The sequence below is a fragment of the Larus michahellis genome, chromosome W (assembly GCF_964199755.1).
Source record: "Larus michahellis chromosome W, bLarMic1.1, whole genome shotgun sequence".
NCBI classification, from domain to species: Eukaryota; Metazoa; Chordata; class Aves; order Charadriiformes; family Laridae; genus Larus; species Larus michahellis.
In genome coordinates this window covers 25,096,295-25,121,078 of record NC_133929.1, presented here as the reverse complement: position 1 = coordinate 25,121,078, position 24,784 = coordinate 25,096,295, and the positions used below count along the sequence as shown (strand labels likewise).

The window sequence follows — 24,784 nt, the reverse complement described above, 5'->3', positions numbered from 1 at the left end:
TTAAGCCTTTCAATATTGCAAAGAAACATATTTTATTACACTGTGATGAAAAAGAGGCACAGAGTTTGCAATTTTAGAATAAACGTTTTCCTCTTTTGAGTTAGAAAAACAAATCAAGCAATCCTTCTTCATGTCAAAAAACTTTGGTTGCATGCCCCACTTCTCTAGAAGTTTAGATCTTCTCGACTGTGGTGGGTTGACCTTGGCTAGCCTCCAGGTGCCCACCGAGCCGCTCTATCACTCCCCCTCATCAATAGGACAGGGGGAGAAAATAAGATAGGGTCAAGATAAGGACAGGGAGATCACTTACCAATTACTGTCATGGGCAAAACAGTCTCAACTTCGGGAACTTAATTTAATGTATTGCAAATTAAAAAGAGAGTAGGGTAATGAGAAATAAGAACAAATCTAAAAACACCTTCCCCCCCACCCCTCCCTTCTTCCTAGGCTCAACTTCACTCCCGACTTCTCTTCCTCCTTCCCTCTGAGCAGCGCAGGGGGATGGGCAATAGGGGGTTGCAGTCAGGTCATAACACTCTGCTGCTGCTTCCTCCTCACTCTCTTCCCCTGCTCTAGTGTGGGATCCTACCCACACGATACAGTCCTTCCCGAACTTCTCCAACGTGGGTCCTTCCCACGGGCTGCAGTTCTTCAAGAGCTCCTCCAGCATGGGTCCGTTCCACAGGGCGCAGTCCTGCAAAAATGGACTGCTCCAGCATGGGTCCCCTGTGGGGTCACAGGTCTTGCCAGAAAACCTGCTCCTGCGTGGTCTCCCCTCCACAAGCCGCAGTTTCTGCCAGGAGCCTGTTCCAGCGTGGGTTCTCCATGGGGTCACAGCTTCAGGGCACATCCACCTGCTCCAGCTCCACTGTGGACCTCCATGGGCTGCAGGGGGATAACCTGCATCGCCATGGTCTTCACCACAGGGGAATCTCTGCTTTGGTGCCTGGAGCACCTCCTCCCCCTCCTTCTTCACTGACCTTGGTGTCTGCAGAGTTGTTTCACATATTCTCACTCCTCTCCCTCAGCTGCTGTTGCACATCATTTTTTACCCCTCCACTACCCCTCTTGAGGAATTTGTAGGCCGCGATGAGTTAAGAACCTTTTCCTAAACTTTTCCTAATGTCCAATCTGAACTTCCCCTGATGCAGCTTCAAACCATTTCCTCCTGTCCTGTCACTGGTCATCAGAGAGAGGAGATCAGCACCTCCCCCTCCACTGGCCCCTTTGAGGTAGTTGTAGACTGGGATGAGGTCACCCCTCAGCCTTCTCTTCTCCAAGCTGAACAAACCAAGTGACCTCAGCCACTCCCCGTAAGTCTTGCCCTCGAGACCTTTCACCATCTTGGTCGCCCCCCTCTGGACACACTCTAATAGTTTGATGTCCTTCTTATATTGAGGCGCCTAAACCTGCGCACAGTACTTGAGGTGGGGCCATACCAGTGCAGTGTAGAGTGGGACGATCACCACCAGATCTCTTTCCACGGGGCTGCTCTCCAGCCTCTCGTCCCCCAGTTTGTACATATAACCAGGATTATCCCTTCCCAGGTAGAGAATCTGGCACTTGCTCTTGTTAAATTTCATATGGTTGGTGATTGCCAAGCTCTCCAGTCTATCCAGATCTCTCTGTAAGGCCTCTCTACCCTCGAGGGAGTCCACAGCTCCTCCTAGTTTAGTATCATCAGCAAAATTACTTAATGTACATTTGACTCCTGCTTCCAGATCGTTTATAAAAACATTGAAGAGCACTGGCCCTAAAATTCAGCCCTGGGGAACCCCACTGGTGACTGATCACCAGCGTGATGTAAGCCCATTTACTATAACTCTTTTCCTTCCTAGTCCTTCACTGGTAATCAAATTGCTTCTGAATGTGAGCAAGGAATGACGAATTACATGTTGAACAGTAGAGCAATTTCACTATTTCTGTTACATCTCAAAAAGATGTCACTAAAGAGATGTACTTGAGCCTTAGGGCTCTGCTACCTGTTATTTCTTTTACTCATGCTGCATTCTAACAGTCTTGGATCCTATTGGATGACTATGGAATCATTTCAAGGACTAAAATTGCATAGCGGGAGTTCTTAAAATTAGGATTTTAAAAATAAATCCCCAAACTTCCTGCTAGATCAGCTTCTTTTTTTTTCTTTTAAGTCAGTGCTGTCAGGAACAGGCAAGTGCCAGATTTCCTGCATGAGTTTTGGGATATTTTTCCTATTTTACTTCTGGTTTCTGTTTATGGGTTTTTTTCAGGGAGCAAAAACTTTTATTTTTGAGTTATTTGTAACATATCTGTAATATATATATATTTAAAATTTCTTATGGTACTGCTTTCAACCTTAACTTCACCTTAAATGGTGTCAAGGTTACTTGGCTATCCATTCCAAGGAGATGATGTTTTGTATATATTGCGTCTACAGCTGCACTTGGTGTGTTATATGGGGAGCTAATAAAACTGGCTAGCAGTCAGAGCTCAGCCTCTTTGAGCTATTGCTCGCTGGAACCTTCAAATCTTATGTCTTTGTCTCTTGTTTTGAGCCTGCCCTGATAATTTGTTTTCTGGGGGTGGGGTGTTCTTTGGTCTTAAAATATTTCTAATATTTAAATTTATTTCTAGCCATTTATCTGCTGTAGTTGATCCGTGAGTGAAGTTCCTAAAAGAAAACTTTTTTCCCCCCAATAAGCATGTCAGTCAATCTGGCGCTTTCTAAGAAAGTAATGACTTGATAATCATTTTTCCTCACTAAAACCATTACAAACCATTCTTTTAGTCAGATAGATTAGTCAGATTACAAAGAATTGTAATGTTTGTTTCAAAAATACTCAATCTAGAGTATAAATTTTTAATCTGCAAATTCCAGACAAATTGGGAGCAGTAAGCTTGGTCCTCTTTCATTTCTTTATAATTAGTTGAGATACAGATGTTTCAAAACCAAAAATAAGAATGCGGGCTCTCAAAATGGGAAAAGATGAAAACAACTGCCAGAGAACAATTTGAGACCTATCTTGCCTGCCACATAATAGCTGCCACCAGTCTAATGCTGCTTCAATACAGTGCTCTGCAAAGAATAGTGTAGCTTTCATGATAGATAATGAATGTGCTTTTTCAGAAGAGAGAATGACTATGTAAGGTAATGTGTTTCATACTTTAGATATTATAAGTCCTGAATATGTCTTTCTGTAATTCTTTTTTTAATACACCTCATTAAAAAATGAAGTAAAAAATGTTACTATTGTCAGAAAAAAAAGCTTTCCTAAAGGTTAATATAAAGGTACCTTTAATATGCAAATAAATCTTATGTTTTTTCTAATCCAATGTAATCTAATTGCAGTTGATGAGTAAAGAGTCTCCAGTCTCTTTTGGAAATGATGCTTACATTGACCTTGAACGTCAGGTATCTAAGATGAGATGTTTCTTTTCCTATAATCACAAGAAATCAGTGCCTAATTGTTATGGTTTATTTTTAAGCAGTCTACCTTTTCTATTGTGGGAGAGTTTTGTGGAAAATTTGAATAATGGATGCAAAATAAAACTTGACTGTTTTTACAGTTATTTGTGTAGAAGTACATACATTCTGGTAGATGGAATTAATTTTATGTCAACTGTCCCTTGTAAACTTAAAAACCGAAAGATTATGATCCTGTCTGTGAAAAGTAGTAGGCCCATCTAAAATTATACATATGCATTAACTATGTGCATATTTTATCAGACCAATTTTCTTGTAGGTATTTCTTTATTTCCCTGACTACAGTCATACAGAAACTTGGAAGATATAAATCTTTTAATTATTGTATAGTCCCTTTAAGAGATGTAATTGAATGTTTCCACACTGCTTATAAGATTCAGTGTCTTTTTTCAGATGGGTGAGTTTCTCCATCACAATGTTGATTGTTTCCCCTGTTGTACAGTAAGAGTAGTTCCCAGTGACTAGGCAGGTTTTACCTTAACTGTTTATTCCTTGTATTCTACCTCCCAATTTTTCGTGTATTTGAAAAGTAGATAAAAAACTGAAATCGTGTATTCTTTGCATACATAAAGAAAAGTGGTGGTTGATGCTTTTCTTTTCAGTCTACAGAGACAATAGATTCTTCAGAGCTAAGCTGTTTGGTTTGGGGGGGCTCAGTTTACAGAATAAATGTGATAACTTCAATGTTTTGTTTCAAGACCAAATATTACCTTCAGCTATATTTACCTTTGTTAGACAAATTAAACAATGATTACAGTTGCTACTTTGTTTCATTGTGGAAGTAGAATTGCTTTTCTTTTTTCCCCAAACTTCAATATTACATAAATGTAAAACAAGATTTTACAATCATATAATTCATAATTTTGCTATATCATTTATAGAGATATATGATTATGAAACTAAAAATTATTGTTGTTTATGATAGCTGAAGAAAACTACAGAAGAATTAAATGAAGCCCTAGCAACAAAAGAAGAAATTGCCCAGAGATGTCATGAGTTAGATATGCAGGTAGGTCATCTTCAAATCAAGAAAAACGTATGTTAATTCTTGGACAGCTGAAGAAAGGGATTATTGTAGAAATCTACCTTTTAAATTTAAAAGAAAATCCTCAATTGCTGTATTTCTTTACCCATGTTAGCAGAGGAAAAAGTGCATGCCACTTGTATTGATTCAATTATGTCAGCATTAAGGTGATCGGTACTGACAAAGCTTTTTTGCATTCAAGCAAGAAATGAGCTGCATTGCTCAACTCACGAGCTACAGAAATCCTAGGAAGAGTTTTGCTGATATAATGATTTCAATAAAAAGTATGTGCATATGCATAAACTAAGCATAAACTAAGTTTTACTGTAAACTGAGCATATCTGATCTGAAAGGCATCAACAGACTAAACCTGGAACCCAGAAGAGCCATTTCAATCAATTCCTATTTTGGCGTATAATTTGACTTTTAGCCAAGCAGTAATGACCAGAATTAATGAAACCTTGTGCCTCATTGATTTGTGTTTAACGGTTGGTTGATTTTGTTGTGTAGGATGCAAATTCTGATCAAAACTTTCCTTTCTCTTGGGATATGTATATTCTTTCTTTTCCCCTCCTACCTGCATTTTGATTGTATAGTGTCTAATATGAGCTTATGCTTCAGATGTTCTTTTGTCACAGCACTTTGGCTTCTCTGCCCCACTGCCTGTTTTCACAAAGCTGGCAGAAATTTAATCATCTTTGGTACCTCTGTTCTTGTTTCAAGTCCGTTTGCAATTGGTCATTGGATTAAAAAATTTCTTGGAGAGGCATGACCATGAGAGACTTGAATATTCTGTGTGATTGTATAAACATTGTTTCCTTTGGAAAACAAGTTTAAAAACCTTACTATGGGGTGCTAGGGTGTGTGGGGGGGTTGGTGGTGCTTGAAAAGTAGGCAGACTTTAATACAGTGGCATAATCTTATTTGATAACTAAGATATTTTTCTTTAGATATTTCTGAGAAACAAAGGTAAATGCGCTGTTTTCTTAATGGTAAATCCTGTCCCTATGTACATTGGTTTGGTTACATCACATATCAAATGTAAAAGTATTAAAGTTACAATGTGTTCCTTTGAAATACAGTTTTGTGAACTTTGATGTTTCCAATTATGAGTTTTGTTAATGTTTTGCTGTGTGCACCAAAAAATTGCTCTTTATAGTTGACAGCTCCGTTATTCCAGTCTGTTCTTTTATTACAACAGGTTGCAGCACTTCAAGAGGAGAAGAGCATTTTACTTGCTGAGAACCAGATTCTGATGGAACGTTTGAATCAATCTGATTCTACAGAAGATCCCAACAGCCCTGCAGGTCGTAGGCACTTGCAGCTGCAGACCCAATTAGAGCACCTCCAAGAGGAAACATTCAGGTAAAAAAGCCACATGTGGATAAACTGTAGTTGGCAACCAGTATGATTTGTATGCTTTTGGTTCTCCTGGAATTTATGCTAAATTATTACAATGGGTGACATAAAAACCATATTAGCGAAGTTTATGTTATGATCTACCTGTTTATAAGCTCAGACTTTGAAAAATGTGGATTTTTTTTTAAAAAATACTGAAATGCTCCATCCACTCCCTTTCCCCTCTCCTGGACGTTGTAGCATTTACTAGCTGAAAGTTTGATATGGAGTATACTGCAGACAGTATTTTTAATAGCAAAGTATTTCCTTTTATAATTTTGAAAATAAATTATTTGCTATTTGAATGATAAATACAGTCATTAAGGTACATGGAAGAAGAGTGTCTGCTCCTTTAAGGTTATCTGGTTGAGGACCTTTTCACTGCAAAAAAGGGATAATAAGAAAAGGAGGAAACCATAAGCAAGAACATACAGAGACACAAACCTAACCGAGAAATGATAAGCGAGGCAGCGACGAGAACCAAACCTGGTCAGTCACACCAAATGATAAGGGTGTGCGAGATGCTTGTTCTAGCAAAGTTATCTGATCAAGAAGCTCCTAAATTGGGATGATAAGAAAAGGAGAAGACAAAAACCCCAAACATACAGCTACACAGACCTGACAAAACAAACGTGGAGACAATGACAAGAAGCAAAGCACACCAGTCATACTAATTGATGTGCTATCAAGAAATTACAGGTGCCACTTCCAGGAAGACCAACCAGGGCTTTGCAATTGATAAGACTGTAAACCAGGGGAGATCCTGGACGCTGGACTGGGAGGGGTGAAGGAATCAATAGAACTATTTAAATCGATGAAGGAACGTGCGGGGGAAGGAACAAAGAGGGAGTTAGATAGAAAGGGGTATAAAATGGGGCTGGTCAGTACGCCCTGTGCCTGATCACTGCAGTCTGTTCTATCTTCTTAGTAAATCTTTTCTTAACAATCTCTCTATGTAATCTCACTCTCTATCCCGTGTGTATGTGTGCTGCAAGGACTAACTGCCAGCTATTGGCGAGACTGGTGAGAGTGGATTTGGGGCCAGCAACTGAAGTCAGACTGGGACTGTAAGCACCCCACGGCCTGTGGTGTCAGTTACTGGAGCGAGTGAGGGTCCTAGAGTCAGTAGTTGGAGGGGCCATAGCTCTCTGGATCTACAGACTTTGTGTTTGGAGTGTGAGCTACTGGGGGGACCAGCACAAGTGGATTTGGTGCCAGCTACTTGAGTCAGACCAAGGGTGTAGGTGCCCCGGTCAATGGTGTCAGCAACTGGAGAGAGTGGGAGTCTCGGTGCCAGCTACTGTAGCAGGTGGGGGTCTCACCCGTCATCCACTGGGGTGGGAACAATGTGTGTCCCAAAAAAACAGCTACTGGAAGGGACCAGTGCAATTGTGGGTATGTGTATGCATGTGTGTGAGGACTGCAAAGACTAGGTGCCAGCTACTGGGGAGACAAGCATGGGTGGATTTGCAACCAGCTACTGGAGTCAGACCGGGGGTGTGGTGCCCCTGGTCAATGGTGCCAGCAACTGGAGCAAGTGGGAGTCTCAGTGCCAGTTACTGGAGCAGGTAGGGGTCACCAGCCACTGGGGCTGGAACGATGTGTGTCCCAAAAACCAGCTACTGGGAGGGATATTGAGGTGCTGGAACGAGTGCAGAGGAGGGCAACGAAGCTGGTGAAGGGCCTGGAGAATAAATCTTATGAGGAGCGACTGAAGGAGCTGGGACTGTTTAGTTTGAGGAAGAGGAGGCTGAGGGGAGACCTCATCGCTCTCTACAACTACTTGAAAGGCCATTGTAGAGAGGTTGGTGCTGGTCTCTTCTCACAGGTAATTAGCGATAGAACAAGAGGGAATGGGTTCAAGCTGCAGCAGGGTAGGTTTAGGCTGGACATTAGGAAAAAATTCTTCACAGAAAGAGTGGTTAGACACTGGAATAGGCTGCCCAGGGAGGTGGTGGAGTCACCATCCCTGGATGTGTTCAAGAGTTGTTTAGATGTGCTGTTAAGGGATATGGTGTAGGGGAGACCTTTGTAGAGTGGAGTTGATGGTTGGACTCGATGATCCCAAGGGTCTTTTCCAACCTAAATGATTCTATGATTCTATGATCGGTGTGAGTGAGGCGGGTGAGTGGTTCGGTGCAGGCAGATGGAATGGGACTGTAGGTCATAGCCCACGTGCCTGGTGCCAGCTGCTGGGGAGGGGCTGAGTGTCTGTATCTTCCCCAAACCTGATGTGTGTGGGAGTACGTGTGTGTATTCACTAGCAAACTTCAAGGTGGACTAGCTGGCAAATAGGAGACCCTGGGTTTTGGCAGAGGTATCAGGCGGGTGGAGGGTCCATGAATGTGCATGTGCTTGTGAATCTAGAATGTTGTGCATGTGCCTTCACTAGTGACCTTCCAGCCAAAGAGGAAGAAGGGGGCTTGGCTGCCTATAGTTATGGTTTATGAGAGTACTCTCTCTATATATAAAAGTGCTGTTGAAGGCAATGCCTTGTCTGCGGCAGTTTGTGTAGCTGGCTGTGTCAGTGTTCTGTGTTTTGGTGCATGTCTCTGGGATACATGCTCAGCTTCACTACTGGTTAAACCTGCAAATGGGAAAGCAGCAGCTTAGTCCCTCAGCCTGGACAGAGGCCCCATGTCCTCCAGCACACCCAACTGAGCTACAGTGGCCAGGCAGGAGGAAATCCTGGGCTGGAGCTGCTGGAGGTGGTGGCCACTCTTTCCATCACTTAATACTCGAGTGACCTTTACTCCCCCTCTGTATTTTCTCTAACATATGGAAGTATTTTTCCACATTTAACTCCCTAGTCACCATCACTTTCAGCCTGCATAAGTCAATGCTGATGCTGAGAGAAGTGGGTCCCTTTCACCCTCACCTTCTCATTCTTGTTCCTCTAATTTCCCTCTCCTTTGATTGAAATTAGAATGTCTCCTGTGGTGGGTCAACCTTGGCCAGCTGTCAGATGCCCACCCAGCCGCTTTCTCACTCCCTTTCTTCAACAGGACAAGTGGAGAACATAAGATGAAAAAGCTCGTGGATCAAGATAAAGGGAGATCACTTATCACTTACCATCATGAGCAAAATAGATGCGACTTGGGGAAAATTAATTTCATGTTGCCAATTAAAATAGATTTGGATGGTGAGAAACAAAACCAAAAATTAAAATACCTTCCCTCCACACCCACTTTTTCCCAGACTCAACTTCATTCCTTCATTCCTGACTCCTATTACCTCCCCCAACACTCTGAGTGGTGCAAGGGGGATGGGGAACGGGGGGTTGTGGTCAGTCCATAACAGTTCCTATCTGCCGCTCCTTCCTCCTCATACTCTTCCCCTGCTCCACTGTGGGTCCTTCCTATGGGCTGCAGTCCTTCATGAGCTGCTCCAGTGTGGGTTCTCCACAGGCCACAGTTCTTGTCAGGAGAAACTACTCCAGTATGGGCTCTCCACAGGCTGCAGTTCCTTCAGTAAATACCCACCTGCTTCCAGCATAGGGCCCTCCAAGGGCTACAGTGTGGATATCTGCTCTACCATGGTCTCTTCCACGGGTTACAGGGGAATATCTGCTCTGGTGCCTGGAGCACATCCTCCTCCTTCTTCTCTTACCTTGGTGTTCACACTGTTGTTTCTCACACTTTCCCCCTCACTCCTCTCTGCCTCTGTGGCATTTTGCCCTTTCATAGAATAATAGAATGGTTTGGGTTGGAAGGGACCTTAAAGATCATCTAGTTCCAACCCCCCTGCCATGGTCAGGGACACCTTCTACTACACCAGGTTACTCAAAGCCCCATCCAACCTGACCTTGAATGTGTCCAGGGAAGGGGCATCCACAACTCCTCTGGGCAACCTGTTCTAGTGTCTCACCACTCTCACAGTAAAGAATATCTTCCTAGTATCTAATCTAAATCTCCCCTTTTTCAGTTTAAAACCATTACCCCTTATCCTATCGCTATGCTCCCTCATAAAGAGTCCCTCTCCACCTTTTCTGTAGGCCCCCTTTAAATACTGGAAGGCCGCTATAAGGTCTCCCTGGAGCCTTCTCTTCTCCAGACTGAACAACCCCAACTCTCTCAGCCTGTCCTCATAGGAGAGGTGTTCCAGCCCTCTGATCATCTTTGTGGCCCTCTTCTGGACCCGCTCCAACAGGTCCATGTCCTTCTTATGTTGGGGGCCCCAGAGCTGGATGCAGTATTCCAGGTGGGGTCTCACCGGAGCAGAGTAGAGGGGCAGAATCACCTCCCTCGACCTGCTGACTACGCTTCTTTTTATGCAGCCCAGGATGCGGTTGGCTTTCTGAGCTGTGAGTGCACATTGCCGGTTCGTGTTGAGCTTCTCATCCACCAGCACCCCCAAGTCCTTCTCCTCAGGGCTGCTCTCAAGCCATTCTCTGCCCAGCCTGTATTTGTGCATGGGATTGCCCCGACCCAGGTGCAGGACCTTGCACTTGGCCTTCTTGAACTTCATGAGGTTCCCACAGGCCCGCTTCTCAAGCCTGTCAAGGTCCCTTTCTTAAATACATTTTCACAAAGGCATCACCAGCTTCTCTAATTGGCTCAGCTTTGGCCTGTGGTGGGTCTGTTGGTGGAGCTGGCTGCAACCAGCTTTGTCTTGCACAGGGCAGCCCCTTACCTCTTCTCACAGAGACCACCCCTGACCCCCCCAGATGCTACCAAAACCTTGCCATGTGCACCCAATACTTCTCCCTACACTTTTGTTTTTTCCTCTTTCTGCCCTCTTTTCCTACATCCTTCTGTAATTCTGATGTCAACTTTCCTGTAACCTTTTATGTATGTGTTTTCCCATCCTTCTACTTTCTCTTGCCAAGCTTACTTCCTCTCTCTTAGTTCTTCTCACTTTGTGTTCACATATGACCCCCTCCCTTTTGTTTCTTGAAAAACAGTCTGTGCTTCTCCATCTTTCACTCCAAGTAATGCACTTTTTCCTTGTCTCTATATAGCTACACTGTAAAGAAATAGTAAATTCATGTTTCCCTAAATTGCCCTTATAACTCATCTTAGGATATTTTTCTTAATTATCTGGAACAATTCCTACCACAATCTGATTGTCACTTCCTGTTTGTACTAAACAGGTTTTTTCTCTCCCCCCCCCCCCCCCCGCTTCAATTTCTGCACTGCCTGTAACAGTGGTCATTCCACCTTCCTCTATGCTCTTTACATCAAGGTTTTGGAGACTTTTTGAAACCTTTCTCATCTGTCCACTGGATCTCTGTCTTTCAGTGCTCCTTTATCTCCTTTCTCTGTATTCTCCCTGTGTGATTTCTAATGACAACTTGTCTGTCTTTTTATTCTTCCAGCTCTAGTAGACCAAACAGGTCTACTTGGTACAGCTTTGTTGATATGTAGTGTGGTGCAGCAGCTGTTTTCTCAGCCTTCTGTGTCCTTTGACTGTTCTAGTCTATCATTGAAACCTTTGTAATTTTTGGCTTAAGGCTCCCATTGGCCATTTCGTCTCCATTCTCCTTCAATTAACTGCTTGAATTAACTGGACTCCTTGAATTAACTGCTGCTATACCTCTTTCTTGACTGCATCCCCTTTTATGGGTATCTTTTTTTTTTTATTTTAATTTTGGATCAAATTCACGATGGCACTTTGCACTCTGTGCTACCAAGTTGTCTTCTCCACTCATTCACCATGTTTTGTCAGTTTCTCTTGATTATTCCCTTCACTCGCTGCCAACTTCATGCAACTTTTCTTATATATATTGATGAGAGTTTGTCATACCAGAGACTTTGTTCTATGCTCTTCACATGATAGTCAAAATACTTGGTTCTTCAGAGACACTGAACAGGCATAGCATCTAAAAATAAAAATTGAGAGCCACAGCATTCGGAACATCTGAAGATCAAGTCTGGCTGCCAACATTGATGACAGTATAAGGGAGTTGGACAGCTGAACAAAATCCTGGGATAAAGCCTAGGATAAAGTTTTCATGTTCAAACTTTCTGTGCCCCAAAAGGGGGTGTGTGTGAAAACTTCTGCAAGAACTTCCAATGGTATCATAGATAAATCTCAGAATTTTTTCTTTCCAGCACAATTGACACACTTATTTCCTTGTGATATTTCAAAGTAGAAACATTGTAATTGAATTGGAAGCATCAGAAAAGTGATCTGCTTCTATGTTTTTGAATAAGTGAGGCATTTGAGAGCAAAACTCTATTCTGTGTGGTTTTGTGCATTGGACTGTTGTTTCCTGTTCACTGTGCATCAGAAGGCTTTGTTTCTGGTGTTTCTAGAGAGGATGATGATCATAAAGAAAGGTAATAATGGCTTAAGGTGAGAATCATAGAATATCCTAAATTAGAAGGGACCCATGAGGATCATCGAGTCCAACTCCTGACTCCACCCAGGGCAACCTAAACATTAAACCATATATCTATCAGCGATGTCCAAATGCTTCTTGAACACCGACAGGCTTGGGGCCATGATCACTTTCCTGGAGAGCTTGTTCCAGTGCTTGACCACCGTCTCAGTGAAGAACTTTTTCCTAATATCTAATCTGAACTTCCCCTGATGCAGCTTAATGCCATTCCCTCATGTCCTATCACTGGACACCAGAGAAGAGATCAGCACCTCCCTCTCCACTCCCCCTCACAAGGAAGTTGTAGACAGCAATGATATCACCCCTCAGTCTCTTCTACTCTAAGCTGAACAAACCTAGTATCCTCAGCTGCTCCTCATAAGTCATGCCCTCTAGTCCTTACAACCATCTTTGGTGCCCTCCTTTGGATGCATTGTAATATGTTTAAATCCTTATGATATTGTGGAGCCCAAAACTTCACACAGTATTCAAGGTGAGGCTGCACCAATGCTGAGTATAGTGGGACAATCACTTCTTTCAACTAGTTAGCTATACCGTGCTTAATGCACCCCAAGATACGGTTGGCTCTTTCATCCACCAAGGCACATTGTTGATTCATATTGAGCTTGCCATCAACCAAAACCCCCAGATTCCATTCTGCAGGACTGCATTCCAGACTCTTGTTCTCCAATCTATACATACATCCAGGATTACACTGTCTCAGGTGCAGAATCTGGCATTTGTCCTTGTTAAATTTCATATGGTTGATGATTGCCCAGCACTCTAATCTATGAAGATCTCTCTGTAAGGCCTTTCTACCCTCAAGGCAATCAACAACTCCTCCTAATTTAGTATCATCAGCAAACTTACTTAATGTACATTCGACTCCTGCAACCAGATCATTTATAAAAGCATTAAAGAGCATTGGCCCTAAAATTCAGCCCTGGGGAACCCCACTGGTGACTGGCCGCCAGCCTGATGTAACCCCATTTACTATAACTCTTTGAGCCCAAGCTGTCAGCCAATTGTTCACCCATCGTGTTGTGTACATGTCTAGCTGTATGCTGGACATTTTGTCCAGAAGGATACTGTGAGAGACAGTATCAAAAGCTTTGCTAAAATAATTAAAAAATCCCCCACATCCACTGTTCACTAGGCAGGTAACCTTGTCATAAAAGGATATTAAGTTAGTAAGGCATGACTTTCCATTCATGAACCCATGTTTGCTCTGACCGATGACCGCATTGTCTTTCAAGTATTTTTCAATAACTCCCAGAATAATCTTCTCCATAATTTTACCAGGCACTGAAGTGAGACTGACAGGCCTGTAATTACCAGGGTCTTATTTCTTGCCCTTCTTGGAAATTGGAATAACATTTGTTAGCTTCCAGTTGACTGGGAACTCTCCAGATTCCCAAGACCATCGATAAATAACTGAGAGAGATCTCGCAATAACATCAGCCAGCTCTTTCAGTACCCTGGGATGAATCCCATCAGGCCCCATAGACTTATGTGCATTCAGTTGCAGCAGCAAATCCTATACAAGTTCAAAGTCACCTGGGAGCTTCACTGCCCAAGTCACGGTCCTCCAGCCCAGGGCTCCAGAGGTTCCAGGGCCCATCATCAGTGTTAGAGGCGAAGGCGGCATTAAACATCTCTGCTTTGTCTGTGTCCCTATTTCTGAGGTGACCAACTTCATCAAGTAATGGACCAATATTTTCTTCAGTCCTCCTTTTGCTGTTAGCATACTTAAGAAAGCCTTTTTTGTTATCCACCACAGTACTGGCCAGCTTCAACTCCAGTTGAGCTTTGACTGTACGAATTTTCTCCCCACAGTGGTGAACAGCATCTTTGTAGTCCTTCTGTGTAGTCTGACCTTGCTTTCAAAGTCCATACACTTTGCTTTTCCTTCTAAGTTCCAGAAGGAGACCCCTGCTCATCCAAGCTGTCCTTCTGCCCCACTTGCTTGACTTCCAATACATTGGAGTTCCTGCACTTTTAAAAAAAAGCTCCTGCGCTTTTAAAAGATGGCTCTTAAAAAGTGACCAGCATTTATGGACCCCGATACCCTCAAATGCAGACTCCCAGGGGACCTTACTAACTAGTTCCTTCAGCAGCCTAAACTCTGCTCTCCCAAAATCCAGGGTAGTAGCTCTACTGACAGTTTTTCTCGTATCACCAAAGATTTTAAACTCAATCATTTCATGATCACTGTGGTCAAGAGAGCCACCAATCATCACGTCACCCATGAGACCATCTCTATTTACAAACAACAGATCTAGGAGGGCACCTTTCCTAGTCATCTCTCTTAGTACTTGTATCAAAAAGTTACCTTGCTTCAGGAATTTCCTGGACCTGTTTGTGTCCACTGTCTGATAGTCCCAGTTAACATCTGGGAAGTTGAAGTCACCCATAAGAACAAGGGCAACTGATCTAGAGTTTTCCCTTAATTCCTTATAGAATAATACATCGGTGTCATGGGCCTGGCTGGGTGGTCTATAGTAGACTCCCACAACAACATCCACTTTATTAGCTTTTTCCCCTAATCCTTACCCAGAGGCTCTCAACCATGTTGTCTTGTTTTACTTCAATTGCATAGGTTAGAAGCTGCCAAAGATGACTATCGCATACGTTGTGAAGAACTAGAAAAGGAAACTGCAGAACTGAGACAACAGACTGAAGAGCTTAGTACGTTAGCAGAAGAGGCTCAGTCTTTGAAGGATGAAATAGATGTACTCAGGTAAGCTACATTCCATTAGCTTTGGGTTATTCTTTTTTAGAATATATAAATAGTTTTAATTCACAGTAAAATTCATATAATTAAAATTAGTCTTCATTAAAACACTTCTTAAGCAATTAAGTAAAAGCCACTGTGGCTATCAAATTGATGGTTCTAACTTGTGTGTCAAGCAGTCTGACATCAGATTACTAAGTACCAAAAAGTTCAGTTCAGCTGAATTCAGTCTAGTTTCATACTGTTGAGTATGGCCGTGGGGATTCATTTGTTATTGTTAGTTTACAGGTTTTGGGTGTTTGAAATTTTTGTGAAAACTTTCAAATTGGAGGATATTTTCCTAATGTTGTTTGTTTTCAGTCAAGCTGTGAATTATTTAGGAGTTGGTTACAATTTAAAATAATGATCCAATATTGAGAAAACTCTGTTTGAATGTATTATAAACTGAGCCCTGTCTTGCATTTTTGTTAAAAAGGATTCAGACTCCAAAACTATTCTGGTAATCTTGTATGACTGCTTGGGAAATGGATATAATAGCTGTTAGCATAAATTTGCCATTTCCTTTTTCAGAACACATTTATCCCTGGTTATCTTAAAAAAAAAAAAAGTGAAGGACGGAAAATATTATTTTTACTCTGGTAAAGCAGTGGCTTCTGAGGATTAATTTGGAGTTGGAAGGAAATAGGTTGAAATTGTAGGAATGTTAATTTTTTTATTATTAACATTGGAAGCAGATAAGGAAATTTTAGGAAGAACTATGTCATTCAAAAACACTTCTGATAACAGCACTTTGTGTTAACTAATGGCGGGGGGAGCAGACAACTTGAAAACCAAGACATTTAGTAGTGTGTGAGGATGTTTGCGTTCTTGTGCTCCCTTGGTGTCTGGGTATGTTTTCTACATTGATTTTTAGTCTTCCAAGTACAGATTTGATACAAATGTTCAATCTCTTGTCTTCCCAGGCATTCTTCTGATAAAGTGGCCAAGTTAGAAAGCCAGGTAGAGTCATACAAAAAGAAACTGGAAGACCTGGGTGATTTGCGGCGGCAAGTGAAACTATTAGAAGAGAAGAATACGGTGTACATGCAAAACACTGTGAGCCTGGAGGAAGAACTAAGGAAAGCCAATGCAGCACGTAGCCAGCTGGAGACATACAAGAGACAGGTGAGAACATTATCAGTGCAATAATTCTATGAATTTCTCAACATTTCTTCTTTGCAACATGGCTTATACCTCAAAGTAAAAACCAAACAAAAACAGCTCCTTGTGTTTGGTTCTTTTGTAAATACTTCTTTCTTCCTCCCTCCTTACATTGCTTATTGGTTATTATGTCAAGGTTGTGTTACTTTTGTCAATGAACAGTCTTACCTCTCAAAAAGTAACAGGTTTATCAAATTATTCCTAATTCAAGTTCAGTAGTGGGGCTAGAATTAGAGCTTCTTTCTCAGAAAAGCATCTACTCTTCACTTGAAAATTTCCAACAGTGGGGAATCCACCATAGCCTTGGTAATCTATTCTAGTGGTTAAGTAAGATTTTTTTCTTTAAGTTTCTAACCTGAATTTGTCCATCTCTGTCTAGAAAGTATACATCCTCCTTCCTCTATATCATCCTTGTTGTATATATGCATCAAGAAAAGTACCTTGTGTATCACCAGAGCCCTCAGGAGTGGAGAGCATCTGTTTATTTTCCTTTTCCACTCAGAGGGATGTGACTGTTTCTGTAAAGGTGGAGGATGCGTGCATATCTCCTTTTTGCATCTACAGTACATTAATCTGCCATCAGTCTGAGATCCTTTTTTCAGGGCCAGCTTGAGCTTGATTTATGTGGACAGTGCCTTGTCTTTATTCTGACTTCCCTTAACCTTGAAAGGTCATACTACAGGTGTCAATCCACAACAAAATTTAAAAAGATACAAAAACAGGCACCAAGAGCATTGCAAGGCCTGGAGTGATGTGCATCCCTCAAACTTGAAAGCTGTTTCCCTGCATTTAGCCATCTTGATAAGTAGGGCAATTAGCTTGCACCTCCCTGGGCTGATTGTTATTACAGTCCAATTGATTCCCCCAGAAAAAAAAACAGAACTTGGATAAGAAAAAGGCTGAAGTAACATACAATCAAAGGGAAAAGGAAATATAGGAGGAGACACTCTTTCACACACCATTAATATCTCATTTGCTCATAAAAGGAATAATTCCTCTGAATAACACTTGTGTTATCCCTGATGTTTGCATCTGACCATGCTTATTTCAATGATGATGCAGATTTTGAAAGGGGAAACTTTGTTCTTTATGTCTAAGCTGTGCATCTGCAAAGAATATCTCTTCTCCCTCATTCCCAACATTTTGTGGATGAGATTATACAACTGAGGAGCTGATGTGTTGTACAGAACTTTACTGCTGGCTGAGACTGGAATAAGCCCAGGCCTCTAATCTGGTAGACCTGAGTTTCTTTAACCACACTGTCTCAGAACAAACACACAGTCTGTTTGCCTTCAATGTCTATAAAGCTGGGCTCCTGTCCTGGTTCCGGTGGGGATAGGGTTAACTTTTCCTGGTATTCCATGCCATGTGAGCCACGCCCACCCTGAGCTGCCGGGGGAGGGGGCAGGAAGTTGCTGCTTAAAAGCGGGCTGGGGCGTCCCGGGTCCGGCCGGTCGGCGAGCGGCGGTTCCGTAATCGCGTTTGTATATTCCCCTATCCGTGTTGTTGTTGTTTGCATGTTCCCTTTGCTGTTCTGTTAAACTGCCTTTGTCCCAACCCAAGAGTCTTGCCTTTTCTTACGATCCTTCCTGTATTAGGAAGGCACGTGCGAGCGGCACGTGGTTCTTTGTTGCCATCTGAGGCTAAACCACGACAGCTCCTCTTGAATACAGCTTTGAGACCAAAACATGAATGAAGAAAGTATAAATATGAAATTGTAGAATCATAGAGTAATAGAATCATAGAATCATAGAATGTGTTGGGTTGGAAGGGACCTTTAAAGGTCATCTAGTCCAACCCCCCTGCAATGAGCAGGGACATCTTCAACTAGACCAGGTTGCTCAGAGCCCCGTTCAGCCTGACCTTGAATGTTTCCAGGGCATCTACCACCTCTCTGGGCAACCCGTTCACCACCCTCATCATAAAAAATTTCTTTCTTATATCTAGTCTAAATCTCCCTCTTTCAGTTTAAAACCATTACCCCTTGTCCTATCGCAAGAAGCCCTGCTAAAACATTTGTTCTCGTCTTTCCTGTAGGCCCCCTTTAAGTACTGGAAGGCTGCTATAAGGTCTCCCCTGAGCCTCCTCTTCTCCAAGCTGAACAACCCCACCTCTCTCAGCCTGTCCTCATAGGAGAGGTGCTTCATCCCTCTGATCATCTTTGTGGCCCTCCTCTGGACCCGCTCCAACAGGTCCATGTCCTTCTTGTGCTGAGGACTCCAGAGCTGGACACAGTACTCCAGGTGGGGTCTCATCAGAGCAGAGTAGAGGGGGAGAATCACCTCTCTCGATCTGCTGGCCATGGTTCTTTTGATGCAGCCCAGGATACTGTCAGCCTTCTCATCTGTGAGTGCACATTGTTGGCTCATGTCCAGCTTTTCATCCACCAGTACCCCCAAGTCGTTCTCAATCCCTTCATCCCCTAGCCTGTATTGATACTGGGGGTTGCCCCAACCCAGGTGCAGGACCTTTCACTTGGCCTTGTTGAATTTCATGAGGTTCACACAGGCCCACTTCTTAAGCTTTTCCAGGTCCCTCTGGATGGCATCCCATCCCCTCAGGCACATCAACCGCACCACTCAGCTTGGTGTCGTCTGCAAACTTGCTGAGGGTGCACTCGATCCTACTGTCTCTGTCATTGATGAAGATATTGAATGGTACTGGTCCCAATACAGATCCCTGAGGGACACCACTTGTTACCCCCTGCCATGTGGACATTTAGCCGTTGGCCACTACCCTCTGGATGCAACCATCCAGCCAATTCCTCATCCACTGAACAGTCCACCCATCAAATCCATACCTCTCCAGTTTAGAGAGAAGGACGTTGTGGGGGACTGCATCAAAGGCCTTATAGGAGTCCAGATAGATGACATCCGTAGCTCTTCCCTTGTCCACCGATGCAGTCACTCCATCATAGAAGGCCACTAGGTTGGTCTGGCAGGACTTGCCCCTGGTGAAGCCATGCTGGCTGTCTCGAATCACCTCCCTGTCCTCCATGTGCCTTAGCATAGCTTCTAGGAGGATCTGTTCCATGATCTTCCCAGGCACAGAGGTGAGGCTGACAGGGCGGTAGTTCCCAGGGTCCTCCTTTCTACCCTTTTTAAAAATGGGTGCAATGTGTCCCTTTTTCCAGTTGCCAGGGACTTCACCTGACTGCCATGACTTTTCAAATATCATGGAGAGTGGCTTGGCCACTACATCAGCCAATTCCCTCGGGATCTTGTTGGGTCCCATAGACTTGTATATGTTGAGGTTCTTCAGGTGGTCACGAACTTGATCTTCTCTTACAGTGGGAAGGACTTTGCTCCCCAGTCCTTGCCTTGCAGTCCATCCACTCGAGAAGTGTGGGAAGAGAGATTGCCAGTGAAGACTGAGGCAAAAAATTTGTTTAATACCTCAGCCTTCTCCTTGTCTGTTGTTACCAGTTTGCCAGTCTTGGTCATCAGGGGGTTTCTTTGATCTTCCTTTTCTGGCTGACATACCTCTAGAAGCCCTTCTTATTATTCTTTGTATCCATTGCCAAGTTCAGCTCCAAATGCGCCTTGGCCTTCCTGACCCCATCCCTATACAACCGGGCAGCATCCCTATACTCTTCCCAGGATGCCTGTCCCTGCTTCCACTGCCTGTGCATTTCCTTCTCGCCCTTTAGTTTGAACAGTAGGTCTCGACTCATCCATGCCTGTCTCTTGCCCTCCTTTCCTAATTTCTTATACCTGGGGACTGAGAGCTCTTGCACTGTGTGGAAAGTGTCCTTAAAGATGTGCCAGCTCTGTTCTGCTGCCTTGTCCCTGAGGGCAGTTTCCCAGGGGAGATCCTATTGACTAACTCCTTGAAGAGCTGGAAGTCTGCTTTTCTAAAATTCAGGGTCCTGACTTTACTCTCTGCCTGACCCATATTCCTCAGGACTGAGAACTCCACCAGTACATGATTGCTGCAGCCTGGTCTGCCTTCAGTCTTGACGTCTCCGAGTAGCTCGCTTGCGTTGGTGACCATCAGGTCCAGTATCACATCCCCTCTTGTAATGCTTTACAATGTAAAGCAAAAATGTCTATTACCTGGCTTAAGAAGTTATCCTCAATGCACTCCAGGAGTCTCCTGGATTGCCTACAGCTCACCATGCTACTTTTCCAGCAGATGTTGGGGTGGTTGAAGTCCCCCAGCAGGACGAGAGCCTGTGAGCGCAATGCCTCCTGTAGCTGGAGTAAGAAGACTTTGTCAATAGGCTCCCCTTGATGGGGCGGCCTGTAGTAGACACCAACCACAAGGTTCCCTTTGTTGCCTCAGTCTCTGATTCTTACCCATAGGCTTTCAACCTGCTCATGGCTATTCTTCAGAGACAGCTCTTCACACTCTAGCCATTTCTTGACATAGAGGGCAATGCCTCTGCCCCTGCTTCCTCGCCTGTCCCTTCTGAACAGCCTGTGGCCATCGATAGCTGCACTCCAGTCATGGGATTCGTCCCACCAAGTTTCAGTAATGGCAACTAGGTTGTAGCTTTCTAGCAGCATGGTGGCTTCCAACACCTCCTGTTTGTTGCCCATGCTGAGTGCATTGGTGTAGAGGCACTTCAGCTGGGCTGTCAGCTGTGTCACCTTCTTAGAGGAACACCTCTTAATTCCCTTGAGGTATTGCTCTGGTGTTTCCCTCTTGGCTCCTATGACCTCAGAAGCCCCTGGCTCATCTCTGTAAGACTTCAAGTGTTCTTCAGTGTAGCCCGCACGTCTCAGAGCAACAGGCTGCGGGCCCTCGCGAGCACCCCATCCCTCTAACCTTGGCATGTGTCCTGGTTTGAGGTAAAACATAACCTATTTTCTTTTCAGTAATTTTACTTTTCAGCTAAGCCTCTTCTTACTAACTGCATTCTCCGAAATGAACGGTGTATTTTTCAGACAGTAGTCCGCTTTCAGAGTGATAAGGCCTTGTTTATAATTCATACCAAGGAATGGTATGCAGAGAGGCTCCTGCTTATACTTATTGCTATAACAACCAAGGTCAGCTAACTTCATTATATGCCCCGTTGGAAGGTCGGAAGCAAAAGAGTGTAGAGGGGTCCCACCTGCAGGGATGAGTGGACAGGGCAAGCCAAAACTGACCAACAGGGTATTCCATCTCATCTGCCCCATGCTCAGTATAAAAGCTGAGGGATCAAAGGGGTCAGCCCTCTTTCTTCAATGGCCAGCGTCCAAGGAGGACTCTGTTCATCTGCCTTTGATCCCAATCCATGCGTTCCTGAATCCAGTTCCTGAGTTCAGCTTCTGTCCGTCGCCGAGTCCAGTCTGGGACTTTCCCAGTGCCTGCCAGTGATGTGATCATCATTGTGGGAGCTCAATACAGTTTTGTATATATTTTGTTATTTTCTTTTTAATATTACTATTATTTTATTTATATAAAAATACTATTATTATTAATTTTTATTATTTTATTATTAATATTTCATTAAAGTAGTTTAGTTTCTTTTAAACTCATGTGTCTCTCTCTCTCTCTCATTCTCCTCTCACTTGGGAGAGAAGTTAGAGAGCATCTGTCGTTAGTTTTAGTGCCCAGCCCAGCCCAAACCATGACAGAGTGTCATCCCACTGCTCGTCACAGGCAAGCCTGATATTGTTCCCCTCCCCCTTCAAGCCTAGTTTAAAGCTCTGTCAATGAGGCTGTGTAAGGGATAATAGAGGATGGTCTGAGTGAGACATGACGGAAAATTACTAGTTGAACCAAACCCAGTATACGTGCCAAGGAAAAAAGGACCTCAGTACTGTTGCTGCAAAAACTATGTGCGTATCCATGAGAACCTGACCTTCGAAGAAGAAGATAACAAAAAGGGAGTACAACAATGTAGTCACGTATCAGACAGCCGCTGTTAGCAAAGCCGGAGCACGAGTCTGGTGGGGCTCGCTGCATGTGCTGGCCACGCGTGCAGTGACTCTAGCCTGTACTTTTCCACTCAGTCCGGTGCAGGATATAAGGGGGCTGTCTCGGGTCAGAGAGGGGGAGAGAGACATGAGCGCACTTTGAAGATACAGGGGACGCCCTGAACACGCTGTGCCTGCCTCCCTCTGCCGTACTGATGTAGCTCCTCGTTATCCTGCTGCTCAGCGGTGCTACTATGGTCTATGGGGTTGGTAAGACTCTCTGAAGTAACTTTTGGGACATTTGGGAACTGCTTAGCAAGGCTTCACAATAAAGCTGAGTTAACTTTTTTTCTTTGTGTGAGCTCTGGTTTGTACATTGGAATCTCTCTAAAAAGAACCCCACTAGCCCCACTAGCTCGTGAACAAAGACCCTATTCCCCCTTTCAGAAAGGTGAACCCTATCTGACGCAAACAAATTAGTTTCCAGGAGTCCTAACTCTGTGTCCTGCTTTAAGTATTAATTATATATCTTCATCTGAGTCTTCATTCAGTTTATGTGTTTGCCAGTCAGTCTTTTCTCTGTTTACTGCTTTCACACTCTGTGGTATGTTATTAACATTCTGGGACTTAGTCTATACTAGTAAAGGCTGAGAACTTTGCTGAGTTGTCTTGTGCTCACTGATCTTTTCTGCTAAGCTTTATTCTTCTCCTTTTTTAGTTTTAAAAGGTCTTTACTGACTTACAGCTTGAAAAATATCTACGAGATTTTGTTAAAAACATATTGCCCCTTGAAATAAAGAAAACTGATAATGAGCCTGCAGCTGAATTTTCATGTTTGTGTATTAATAAACAATAACAAATGTCTAAGCACAAGAAAATTTACCTAATTGCATGAACTGGTACCTGACTTCTGAGTGAGGTTTGTAGAAAAAGAGATGACAAAAGGTTTCGTGAGAGCTTTTTCTTTTCCTTGGCTTCTCTGAAAGTAGGGGGATTATTCTACTATTCCTAAATTCATAGGATTCTACAGCTTTACAGGATTTTACAGGATTACAGTTCATAGGATTATACAGCTTCTCCTGTAAATTTCACTTGTATATAATTACAAAAAGATACTTTATATATTTTTTTTGTTTCTTTTATTTGTGGTGAGGCCTAGTATTTGAATTCTTTTGGTTATACTGAAACATATAACAAATCATGAAAAAGAATTTTAGACTGTCCTGTAGGTAAATATTTCACTTATTTGCCTCATGGCAAAATGGTCATTAACTACTTTCTTTCATATGTTTTAATGTTAATAACTGCAGACAAATTACTGCTTCTTGCTCTCACAGGCAGTGGAATTACAAAACAGATTATTTGAAGAATCCAAGAAAGCTGATAAACTAGATTATGAATGCAAACGGCTGAAAGAAAAATTAGACAACCTCCAAAAAGAAAAAGATGTAAGTTTCATTATATTATTTTTCTAGTAGCAATGAAAGCAACCATTTTTCCTTTATTACACAGAGCTATGGTTATCAAAAATGCTTTTATGGTGAGCTTTTTGAATTCATAAGTTTTATTTTCCACTTAAAATTTTCTAATGTTTGTGTACAAATACATTTTTAAACTTAGTGTTTATATTCTATGGGATAAAGGGACTGTATTAAAATATATGCAACAGATTTTCAAGAGGAAAAGCCCCCACATATAGTGTCTGAAGTTGTTTCTTGACCATTCACAATGAAAAGGATAATAAATGCCAAAGATAATTGTAATGTATTGTGAAAAACTATTTAAAGTAGGTTTTTTGCAGTATCTTCCTAGAACTAAACTCAGAAGTGTGGTTTTTTTCCAAAGTAATGTTCCTTGAGGTAGCATCTGTATGTTTCTCTCTGTGAAATCAAGGCCTCTCTAGCAAGAGGTTTGGGAATCTTGTAGAAGGATGTGTCCTCTATTGTGATTTTCCCTTTCTCTTGTGATCACTAATCACTGATTTAGTTTCTGGTATCATCATGGATATGCAGATACCAGTTTATTATATTCCTCTCTAAGCCACCAACAGACTGAGGTTGGTTGCTCTTGCACTCTCTTGCCAAGAATGATCCTCCATGTTTCTCTGGCATACTCTAGTTTCTTTGACAGCTGGTTTCTGTTTGTGGACATTTTGGGGGGAGTCTGTATATTGGCACTTTAAAGTACCACATGAAACATGGCCAACTCTTTCAGTTAGCAATTGCTCAGGCTTATTTGAAGTGTAAGTCTGTCTTTCCTTCAAGCAGAATCTTTGTAGACACTTCCTGAAGATATTCTATTTCCTGTCTAATCTTTTAATAAATTTCCAGGTCTTGCACTTAGGTAGCACTTGAGCTGAAAATTCTCAGTTATATTCTGCTCACAGGTCTTAGATTTCTGTACATTGCCCAATTTACTAAATACTATGAATACCTGTCCTTGTCATCACTTTCTTTCGCTCCTCACTCTCAAATTGTAACAGCTCATAGCAGTCTTGTTAATTTCTTGCTTTGCTTTTCTTTCCTGTTTTTTTACCAGGTTGCATAACTGGTATATAACACACCAAGTGCAGCTGTAGACGCAATATATACAAAACATCATCTCCTTGGAATGGATAGCCAAGTAACCTTGACACCATTTAAGGTGAAGTTAAGGTTGAAAGCAGTACCATAAGAAATTTTAAATATATATATATTACAGATATGTTACAAATAACTCAAAAATAAAAGTTTTTGCTCCCTGAAAAAAACCCATAAACAGAAACCAGAAGTAAAATAGGAAAAATATCCCAAAACTC

At 42.7% G+C, this 24,784-nt stretch overlaps 1 protein-coding gene across 7 annotated transcripts in view; it reads left to right on the top strand.

The window, feature by feature from the left end:
• LOC141735427 (protein Hook homolog 3-like) overlaps positions 1–24,784 on the top strand; it is a 126,823-nt gene that overhangs the window by 53,925 nt on the left and 48,114 nt on the right. For all 7 annotated transcript variants that reach the window (XM_074568153.1, XM_074568152.1, XM_074568151.1 and 4 more), the window contains 6 exons: positions 3,329–3,391; positions 4,389–4,472; positions 5,689–5,852; positions 14,807–14,947; positions 15,904–16,105; positions 23,325–23,435. In XM_074568153.1, the coding sequence (XP_074424254.1) occupies positions 3,329–3,391; positions 4,389–4,472; positions 5,689–5,852; positions 14,807–14,947; positions 15,904–16,105; positions 23,325–23,435 (765 nt within the window). The remainder of the gene's footprint in view (positions 1–3,328; positions 3,392–4,388; positions 4,473–5,688; positions 5,853–14,806; positions 14,948–15,903; positions 16,106–23,324; positions 23,436–24,784) is intronic.